Source organism: Hermetia illucens, chromosome 4 (assembly GCF_905115235.1).
Source record: "Hermetia illucens chromosome 4, iHerIll2.2.curated.20191125, whole genome shotgun sequence".
Classification (NCBI taxonomy): domain Eukaryota; kingdom Metazoa; phylum Arthropoda; class Insecta; order Diptera; family Stratiomyidae; genus Hermetia; species Hermetia illucens.
The window spans coordinates 44,673,737-44,685,609 of NC_051852.1; the positions used below are offsets into that span (position 1 = coordinate 44,673,737).

Consider the following 11,873-nt stretch of genomic DNA (forward strand, 5'->3'; position numbering starts at 1 on the left):
AGTCGTATTGAAAAGTATGAGAAATATTACAGGATGAGATCTTATGAATGGCAAAGCAACCAAGCGGTGATATGTAAATGACTAACAAGTATACACGAAGTTTAGCGTGGAAAAAAAGCTTCAAACCTCATAGTCATCCGTATCCGGCATGTCGAAAACGAAAGCCTGGGCCGGCTTTTTTTCAGAATAAAAGTGTGTTCGCCACTTGCAATGTACAGTGTTGAAATTGCCATCAACCCAGGAGTCTTTATCGAAACGGGACCTTGTGAACTCTGAAAAAAGGCTTATCGGAAAAGATCGTTACCTAATCGAGGAAACAACTCCTCCACAGGTCTTCTCCGTCTCACCCATAAATCCGCCTATTAGAAGGCTAAAATGATGTTCGATACTTACTGGCAATACATAAATTTGTCTCGTGACCGAATGTCGGATGCTAGTCGATTCAGCTATAAATGAATTAAATCAGGTTATAATCACAGTAACAATCAATGATTCTCTCAATTGAAGGCTTGATCCAGGTGGTACCAAAAGGTTTTCAAATCACCATCTAATGACGTGGCGGATGTCATGAACGCTTCTCTTGCAACTTCTTTACAATAGGCACACCGTCAGATCCTTAGGAGTCGAATGAAGTGACGATAGATTTTCGATTTGAAGAATTCGTTTCCAATTCTCAAAGTAACGAAGATTAACAAGGAGGTACGAGCACTTTAATAGTTCAGTCGGGAAACCGGAAGCTGGACACTTCAAGTATGAAAGGCTTTATGTATTTATTTTATTTGAGTGGACATTTGTTCCATTAGTACCTAGCACATAATATGTACACATATTATGTGAAACTATTCACTTTCGCGGGATACTGACATTCAAAATCTTGAATTTTCACAGAAGCGGCAACTTTGACCTATTATATTTGCTGCGATTTCTACCAAACTTGGTAGGATCATGTCCTATGTTATAGCGTATATTGCTGCCAAATTTCGTCTGGGACTTTGCAATCAAACCTCTTGATTTTTTTCAGATTTTTCGGTTGAGTAGTTCCTGAGAATGGGTCTGTGAAAGAAATTATTACTTTGGACCCCTCGAACTCCGCACCTTTCCAATAAATATCAAAACGAAGACCGTTAACAGCGTTAACAGTTCCCACCTTTTCAGAAATTTTGTGTCAATCGCATTAACCGTTTCCAAGAAAAATGTGACAGACAAATAGACAGACAGAGTAGAAACTTTTCTATAAGTTTTGATAGAGTGGACAAGAGACTTAGGGTCTGTATCAAGTGTCTTTCCTCTTTTTCGTGATCATTGTTTTTCGGATAACTTGGTTCTGGTAACGATAGTAACCTTTCATAATCAAAATATGGCATTGAGGACTCATATGTCCCTTAGAATAACCCCGTATTAGGTAGCTTTTTCACCGGTAATCAGGTTTTTAGGATCAATATGCATTCCTATTTTAAGATTCTTTAAAGCAAATTTACTTATACACTCCTTGAAAAACAGGAGATGCAAGTTGATAACCTGTTAGCTACACGTTAAACTGAAATGGGTCTCATTTGTGTGCTCTAATGGCGGACTTTTTTTCGGCATAGCTACGGACAACTTTTCCACCCGATAATTGGATTGGTGACTCACAATGTACTGGTCTGTTATTTTTAGTGCCGTCTCCATAGGAAAAAATCCGAGATAAGAATGTTTAGAAAATGCTTAAACTCCTTCTATAATTGCGTCCAGGTGTTCCACTATTTTTTTCAGGAATCGTAACCTATAATATAATACCGCATGTCTGATTCCTCGTTTTCAGCAATCAACCCCTCAATTACTTTGGAGCATTTCAGAAACCTTTCCATTGAATATTTGATACATATGTATGATTCTTCCCATAGCAACCACATTCTTTGACGAGCATCGAAATATCAGTAACGTTGCATCAAATTCTATTCTATTCTATTCTATCAAATTATCCCTGCTATTCAAATAAACTAAAATAAACTAACTTACACAACGTGTGCCTCCGGGAGTCAAATATTAGAGAACAGTTAAGGCAAAGATTTGCTTTTCTACCCTCTAATGAACGATAATTCCTATATATTCTTTAAGTGGTAAAACACTCTCCTAAACCGCCTGAGAGGAGGAACTATAGGAACCGGCCCGCAGGAGGAAGGAAATCCAGTTAAGGTTCATTATCGACACTGCTGGTCAGACCTCAACCCAACCCCTAATGAGAAGACAACTATTCGCTCCCAATAATTTTCCAATTTTTATCTACGGAGAAAAATTAATTAACCACAAACTCAAAAATGCCTTAAACTGAATTTTCTCAAATGCAGATGTCCTATAGCCCAACGCTGGAACTAATTTTGTGAAGCATTTCAAATAACTTCTGGACCTGGCATGGAAGGGACCAAGATCTTCTCCCCGGCCTTAAGCACAAACAACGCGAGTTACAATACCTACTAGAGAGATTCTTGATACTTGGAACGAAGGCCCAGCTGAAGCACAGTTTAATACACACAGAGAAGTTGGCCACGACAAAAACTACATTCCAGTTAAGCAAACCTTTTATCTTGTCAAGTTCGTAGACCATAGTCCTTCTGATGGCTGATTTTCTTTTCATCCAAGTTTCTCCAATTTAGGCTCTAATGCTACTTTGAAGAAAAGTTAAGGCTCCTTTTACGGTTTCTACTATTGAATATTGACTTTTCCCTGAAAGCCGAGTCTGTGTGATTTCGGATTGATATATTTTTAACTTTTTACCTTTGATAACAGCTTTTAAGTTGAAAGGTGTGGAAGTGCTTCCTGTATTCATCAAAGCTTTTCGTTATGAGGCCTTCATTCAGAGTGGATCTCGAAATTTATTATTTAAATGAACCACTTAGAAATTGTCAGGTCAAATTTATTAGATCAAAAGGTTCAGAGGACAGATTGGTGGCCCCTTTAAAGACCTTTTGTCTTGGTATGCATCATCCATTCCGTTATCCTTCCGAAGTATACTGAATCGGTTTTCTAAGGAACTATTTGTCATCACAACTAGTTCCGTTCTCAGGTGCTTTTTCATGTTGATACAATTTACATATATAACTTTGGTTACGGGCTAAAATGAACTATTTGATCACCTGAAGTATAAACCTCATCAGTGTTAAATATAGAGAACGACTTTATTGACAGACGTTCTGCAGGGGGCCTTCGCAATTTGCAGCTGTGAGCCATCTCAGAGAGTCCTCAAGAAGGACATCGAAAAATGATTGCAATCTGTCAGATGGAGAAGGAAATGATAAGCATATTGACCGAGTAGCATCTAGCTCCCGAAAAGAGCGCTGGTTCCACTTTGAATTTATCTGGTGGACAAGGTTTTTAGCTTTTATCCCTTTCAATGAATAAAGCCCCCGTTTTTTTTGTCTGGTGGGGCTAATTGTCAAGATAATGAACAAGTTGGAAGGTAGAGGCTTCGGGTATAAAGGTGTTGCGTGCGTCATATGTGAGAAATTACGTACATAGCTAAAAATTCAAAATGCTCCTTGATATATCCAACTTCGCCCTTTATATAAGTTCAATTTATATGATCATGACGTTATACACGCCTTTGATTGCGATAAATTCACGTGAAACACAAAATTTTGACCTTCTATAACCTTGTTAATAATAGTTGTATTTTTTTCAAGCTTTCCAAAATCCTGTATTTTATTATTACTCACGATGGTACCAACTTGTACCTCTAGGTTGAACTTAAGGCGGTTTTCAGTTGAATTTCTGAAATATGGTATTTGGGCAGGTATCGAAATGGGATGTATTTTGAAGCCTAGATTTTTTCAGATTTTTCGGTTGGATGGGTTCTAAGAACAAGAATAGTTACATTTTTTGGGGCGTACATTTTGAGCCCTCACTCCCCCAAGTTTCCCCAATATCAGAAATATAAGATTAGTTTCGAAAAGTACTAACCGAATCCTTTCATTTAATACCCCACATGATCGCATTATGTGAAGAAAAACTGTAAAGCCCCCTTTCATATACCCGTCCTTAAACTCAACACAAAATGGTGTAAAGGGACTCGAAGACCACATATTCTCACCAAATTTCATAACAATAGCTTTTTGTAAAGTTTTTGTTTCACACAAAGATGTGATTGAGACTCCCTTACTCCCGAGCTTCCCAAAATCGAGAGTAGCTATCCTAAGAACCACCAATACTTTAAACTTGTAAAAAACTGCTCTTAAAATACTTATCTCAATTTCAAAGTACCATAATAGATTTTTTTTTTAGGTTTCGGAAAAAACCAATCACTTCTCCAGAAAATTCATTAAGTCTTCCTTTTAAAACATTTTCTAAATGCCTAATTCATAAATGATATATCTTTCATCCATTTACTAATTAATTTCTTTTCAACAGGGTCTGGAATATTCGTTTCACCAAGTGGTTTACTAGTTCGAACTGGTTCCGTTGGTGTGAGCTTTTTGATATGGCTGGCCTGTGGGATGTTGTCATTACTAGGTAAGGAATATTTTTAAGTGGATAATTGTTTTCTTTCTCATTAAGAAAGTGAAATCCTTCAAATGACCTTCAATTTCTCTTCTTTTTATAAGAGCAATTCATAAATTGCACCGGTGGACTGTCTTCTAATTTAGTATTGATACGCAATGTGACTAGTCCATTTCCAAAATTTTTATAATTTGCATAAACTCTTTACAATTCGTACAAAACTAATCAGGATAGTTTATTCCTATCATTCATTATAGAAGATAAGGTTTACAGAGTCTTTTTCAATGTTTTTTGGCCTCCGTTTCGTATTTCATTCGGAATTATTATAGTATGCCATGCATTTGAAATTAAAATGGTGAAGATATACCATGCATGACTACCCTCTTGACCACTCATTCTTAAGTCCGTCATCCACGTTCAGTTTGACCTATCGGATATACCGAGAGTGTCCGCCAAGGCGCAACATCGCTTATTCGCAAAAGTGGAGAGAAGCGGATGAAATTGTTGGGACTCTTTTTTCTCTATCGATGTTTTTAGATAACATCCTTGGTCACTGTTATGCATACTTTTTCTATATTCAAACTTAACCGCAGTCATTCAATCAAACATTTACATCTTGCTCTCCATTGTGGTTCGGAACTAAACAGCGATTTCAAAGGTACCCTGCATGGATATTATGTGATTTTATTTCCAGAAATGTCTCTTCTGCATTCAACTAGGAAATAAGCACACAAGATTACCTATTTGCCCTTGAAATTCACCCTTAAATTATTATTGTATATAGAAATCATTATTCATATGCTATAAACATTTCTCTTATCCCAAAGAATTCAAATGAAAATTAAATATTTCAAAAACATCCGCCGAAAATCACAATTTGCATTGTTTTGACTTTGCAAATTTATTGCAAATAAAATGTAGATTTCACCGACAACTATTTGCAAATTAGCAAATAATGAAAATCAAGATGAATTCAGATGACAGAATCTGTAAAGATTTTCTCAAGAACGACATCACCTGCCAATCGATTTTCAATGGATATTGAGTGAAAGCGTATAAGGACTTCCTTTCCCTAACTCTTTCTCTCTAAATCAAAATCCTCTACTGAAACGTTCAACCTTTGAAAGCATCAATAACGTCTCACCAATATTAGTCACCCCCAACCCCAAACTGTGGCGCATACTATAGAGACATCACCACCGTACTCGTAATTTATTCAATTTTGACCTCTTAGGAACGCCAGATTTTGGCATTCTGACAAAAACTCTTGAAGATTTCGAAATTCATTATTTTCAGACACACGTAAATGTTGATATTTTTACGTACATTTTTGGTGTATCGTCAGATAATAGATTCAAGGAGATACTATACTTCTTTTATTCATGTAGATACATATTTATACCGGGTCTAGAATTGTTGGATCACTCAATCTGTACCAGAAATAGAGGAAATTTATGATGAATAACTTTTTTAGTGGAAAGTGAACGTTCGTTTGCCTCCGGGAGTTTTCTCGTAGGAAGCAGTGGTCGTAACACAAAGAGTATCGTAGGCAACCTAAATTCAAGTTAAGAGTGAAACTTTGATCAATTTCATTGACTTAAAATAGATGCCTCCCTATTTAAAATTGTTCATAAAGGAATTCATGGGATTAAATTAGACAAAAATGCAAAAATAATTCAATGCGAATTCATCTTTGGAATGCAGAGTCAATCAGACCGGAAGAAATTTTAATCGTCGTTTACTAATTTCAAATCATGTTAAGATACTCATGCAAAGAAATCGTAATTTTGCATGGGACTATTTGGACACTTAGACTTTGACGCGTTTCGAAGAAGAATTCCAAATTTTCAGATCCTGATTGAACTTATCATTTTTCAAACTGAATTAGAACAACGGAATGTATAGAAACACAACTTTTTTCAGAGGATATATGACGCACGCTGAACTTTAAAGCGGACTTAACTGAAAATAATTTGGCTTTATTATAGTGGGGTGTGTGTCGGTCGGCGACAAAGGAAAATGAAAAACATATCTTGCTTCGCAGGCCCCAGATATAAACGCAAGTCACACACAGATAGTGACACTAACGAACGAGCCGATAATTCCCAAATCGGCGAAATATGAATAATTATTACAGAATTAATTTTTATAGCAATTATGGTATGTACTGGGAATATTCGGCATATATTGCAATACAAATTCAGTTCTCCTCCACAATTCTCGATTCTCCGGGATGTCAACAATCAGTGGTACAGATACTGCCTATGTAAAGAATTACTAGTACATAGGGAAACTAGTACCTAGTGACTCCACTCGATAAATGCATTGGTATGTCTAACGACCCTTCGGAGATTCATCCTATCTGCGACTTCGTCTTACCCACGCGCCTATGCTCTGCACTTGTTTATGATAAGTCTATTCACTTTTTACTGTACAACAGATGCATTTCCTATACAAATAGATCGTTTCCGACCCTCCCTACATGATGAGTGGTGCAATCGATAAGATCAAACAGAAGAATTATTTTCTTTAGGTTCTACAAATTTCAATCATTAGTAGCTTCCGAACTTTTTATAAGTTACGCCCAGCCTTGGTCATTACCTCCAAGTATTTTATGACCGGCTTGGACATGACCTTAAGTCCTCTGACATCCACTCTGATAATGCCCCTCTTCCGTCAGTTCGCGATCTTGATCGCCTTGGTCATTTTCGCAAAAGTAAAACCCTTTCCAACCAATACTTCACCCTTCTTACTGACTCCGTTTCGTAGCCCCCCGCATTCTAAGCCACGCGATTCGACTACGCAGATGACGACCAAGACATCTGTAAAATTTCCAGTCTCCTCCTCTCCAGAGGTTAAGAACGCCGTCATAAATCACAGTGGAGGAGCTAGTGCCCAGCCTTGTGGAGTGCCCTCTATCATCTTTCACTGCATATACTACCAGGTCCACAGTCATACCTTGCGCATATACCATAGTCGACAAGCTATTCCCACTGATGGTTAAAAGTCTGTCATAAATGACTCCTTGGTTGCTTGGTGGCTTTTCAGGTTTTGATAACAGTATGAATTTTTGGGATGGCTCAACCTGTAGCCTTGTCTTCGCCGAGCTTTCCGCATATTTCTCGTAGCTATTCTGCAGTAATTAGGGATATAGGCCACTCATTGAATTATGGTGTTTGGGCATCCAGAATAGCTACAGAGATCTTTGACTTCGGAGCTTTTTCATTACGATTTTCTAAGCCATATTCTACGGGTTCACACTGGCTGCGGAGCCCTCACCTTCTAGTCATGCTGGATACACATGTCTCATTAAGTAATTTCTCTCTATGGCAGTGTGATCTAGTTATATATCGATGCCGAGGGCCTCGTCTAATGTCCCCTGGCATTCATCGCTCCACTGCTGCATTCAAGAATCTGCTCATCTTATCCACTAGAGTGCTCAATATCACCTCATATTCATATTGTTGTACTAGAATTAACACAACAGCTGTAGATCTGAATTTTTACTATCTTCGTCCTGATGAGCCCAACTTCAGCCTCCCGAAAGGTATTTTCTCCGCAAACCACGCTCCTACATTATTTTTCTCATGAGTGGTTTACACGAATAAACTCTGCGTCGCCTCAAAGTGATAGTAACTGTGATTCTGTCAATACGATTGTCACAGTAAGGGCTCACCTACACGTCGAACATCGGTTACTTCCCGCAATATGAGGAAGGTTCAGAGTCTCTTTCCCTGTGCATAGCATACAAACTAAATTGGTTCAGTAACCATGGCTAGTATCGTCCGCACTTTTACAAATTATCGCTATGTCGCTGAAATATCTGTAAAATCTGCTCAGTCCTACCTGCTCCTCATACCAACATATAGCTCAGCTTATTCTCCCTATCACCACCAGTACCAAAATATCGCCCAGCCTATTATACCTATTACTATCAGTTTGAGTTCTGTCTCCTCCGGTAAGATGATATAGTCTGGGCCGCCGTTAGTCTTTCGGAAGGCTTTTGTCAAGGATTTGCAAATCGTCACCTTCGAGTGTTTTTGCATTCGATAATAATCTACTGCGGAATACAGATTCTAGACCTAAGATACATGGACTACATCTTCTCTCTTGCGAACTTGCAATATTAGCTTCCACAGTGGTTTGCCACTGTTGAGCTATTTCGGCCGATAGATATCGGCAACCAGGGCGGACCTTGCCTACTCTGTAAATCGGAAGCTGGGAAACTTATAATGTAGTAAACTTGTAACTCTCTCTTCTCCTTTACTACCGATCTATTTTTAGGGCATCTCCCGCATAATCATTCCCACTTTTTTTGTTCTCACGTCCCCAACCTACCTACCTATAGGCACCATGCAACTCTAAAGTATATTGAAAGCAAGCTGGGGTATCTCTCTAGTCCTTTATGTTATTCAAAGCTGCTTAAAAAATCGGACGGATTGTATGGTTGCTTCCTTCAAATTTATTTGTTATTTATAGTTGACCCCCAAGTGCTTTGCCAAAAATTTTCGCCAGTAGCTGGAAATGCTCAGGAGCAATCATCATTGATATCGCCATACTTAATACATTTTTCTATGCACTGTACAAATGGAAAGGGCCTCAGGACTAAGCGGCTTGTCCTTCGAATTTCTGCCGCAATATCGAGGCGTAACCTCCTTTACATCTCGGAAACCTCCCTGCAACTGCGAGGCATAACCTCCTTTACATCTTGAAACCCTGGCCTGGCTATAGAATGTTTCATATATTGAACTTCTTGATAGATACAGAATCCTTAGCTGGCACCGAGATAAGTAAGCGTCTGGTGAAGTCAAAGGAAAACGTGTCTAAATCGCGCGTAAGCAACATGTTCGTATTATTTCCGGTACCTCCCTTAAAGCTCATGAATAATGAGTCCCTTATTGTATTTTTACTGCCTTTCAACTCTTTGGACATCTCATTGTGAAGCAGTTGCATAGGTCGCCAACTTGGATGGATTTCCACAAAATCCTTCAACGCAAGAAAAGATGTCCATACCGTTTATATAAACTTCTCCAAAATCATTTAATTTTATCAACTGATAAACGAAACACAATTAGGAGTAAATTGAGACTTAATACAAGCAAATGCAGGCCTGACGAAACGGGGGTATAAAATGGCTGACTTCGACCAAATCTGGAGTTTTGTTGGAAGCCCGGAATGGAGACTTCGACAAAATTAGACACATATTTTGATCATATAGAAGGGGGTTTATTCATCCTCGGCCCGCATCTTCTCTCTACGATTCTATAATAGCTCATAAAACGACTGGTCCTTGCAATGAATAAGGAGTCCGGGGTGGCCTCAAATCCATTTTATGCGGAGAAAAGAAAAGCTTGCATAATAGCCACAGTACTGCTAGTGCCCCAGAATCGAGATAGGCGTTAACCTCGCCCGCAGAGAGAGAATCAGGGCTCGGAGTGAAAATTGTGCGGAAAAACGAAGCCAAGAGTGAAAATGATACGGGTTTGAGGTAAAAATTATGCCCTTTATTGTTGCCCTTTTTTTCATTGAAACTTTTATTCTAAAAACTCCCGACTCGAAGGAATCCTCCTTTCCATTACACCCTCGTCAGCTTTACGTTAGATATAGTAGGCGACGTATAACTGCTACTACTCAAGTGAAAACGCTGTCGTCTAAACTGAGATCCGCCAAGGTCTAAATTGAGGGTGTTTCGATCGATATAATTCATATATGGCAGAGGTGAAATCTGAAAAATTGTCTATGATGACGACGAAATCGTCAGTAATTTTTTTTCAAAAAAATTTGAAAATATACTTCGGCAGCCTGCTTCCCAGTTCCCTTTGTTAATAATGACCAGCAAAAATCCAAGAAAGCGTAATTCATTGTTAAATTTTGCGCAGATGGGCACGGTACTCGCCAAAGAAAGTGGTATGAATGTGTACCGAAAAGGAATGTCTAGTTCAGCTGTGGAACTGACAGTTGTCGACGCTGTACTACATAATATGTCTTAGCACTTTAATGATCATTATCCCCATAATAATATCTAAATTATTTTATTCTAAGGAGGGGGTATACGAAACTTGCAACGCAACGCTTGGGTAGCCATTAAACTGAACAATTGCTCAGAAGACGATAGGGACAGTTTATAAAGAAGAAAATATAAGGCTACAAAAACACCTGAATAAACGTCAAATTAGTTGTTTAGCAAGCTTATGGAGACCCTTGAAAGGACTCTAGCATAACTTTCATGGTCTCTACAAGATTGTGATAGGGTGAATGATGTGAGGAGAGCGATATTGTCCCATATATATATTAATCAATATAAGGAGAGGGACGAAGCAAGTAATGACTGCTCTAGGAAACTGACAGCCTCGAACCTTTTCAGACCTGATCGAAAATGTATGGATGAATGCATCGAATTCGACCAACTGGAACCAAATTGGGAGATCCTTAGTGACAAATCCTACTGTTGCTCTTGTCGAAAGCTTGCCAAGGGAGAGATGGTTCTGGAAGGACACCTACGATAAACTTAAGAAGTATGTCGTCTTCGGTGTTAAGCAAATGTCTACGATCAGCCCCGTGAGATAGGTTCATCGAGAAGCCTTTACAAAGAGTTATTTGGACCACAACTCAAAAGGGACGCAAACAGATGCTACCCGAGTAATTTTATCTTTGTGTAACAGAGTAATGCCAATTATCCTGTGACTAAGACTTCTAAATCCGCTCTGAAGTCGCATCTTGACATCATTTTGTTGCGCGAGGTGTACAGTCATTTGCTTATTTTTAAATTCCAACAGAATATATTTTGTTTATCTAAGATTCTGCGAAATCTTTCCGCATGAACTCTTCAAATCTGCTACAAAGTATTTCATCGATTAAACCGCATACAATCATGTTTCATGCAAGCTGTTTACATCTGCCGTTTTCACATATTATCTTAAGTGCTTCAAATATTTTCACACAACCCATCGACATAAACACTTCTGTCGGACCTCCTTCTCCTCCAACAACCACTTGATTCTCCTTTTCTCTATCAATCATTCAAGAAACCTCCTCCCACACATTTTGTTATCTGAAACCGATTACGAAAGCAGCATCAGTTTATTTTCGCGGGATCGTATACCTATTTTAACATCTTCAGACTTTTTTATGTAGCGCCATATTAGCAAAAATCTCAATATGGATCAAAGGAGGAAAGAAAGTCCGAAATTTCACTTGATACTCATTTCCGAAATATCTCAGCGTCATCGGTTATCTGTTTTTTGCCTTCAACTTAATAACAGGCACAATATGGCGCGAACACACAAAAGTCAGGGATAAATATTTAATAAAAAAAAGTTGAGGAAATAATTTATGACCACGAGGTTGTACAAAAAAAAATAAAATAAAATAAAATATCTCACCTTTGTATACATGCAATG

General features: G+C 38.3%; 1 protein-coding gene across 4 annotated transcripts in view; it reads left to right on the top strand.

Moving 5' to 3' along the window:
* Nucleotides 1-11,873, top strand: part of LOC119655439 (b(0,+)-type amino acid transporter 1) — a 177,987-nt gene that overhangs the window by 145,806 nt on the left and 20,308 nt on the right. For all 4 annotated transcript variants that reach the window (XR_005249911.1, XR_005249910.1, XR_005249909.1 and 1 more), the window contains exon 3: nt 4,384-4,485. Coding sequence is in view for 1 of the 4 variants with exons in the window: in XM_038061333.1 (XP_037917261.1) it covers nt 4,384-4,485 (102 nt within the window). In the remaining 3 variants the exon portion in view is untranslated. The remainder of the gene's footprint in view (nt 1-4,383; nt 4,486-11,873) is intronic.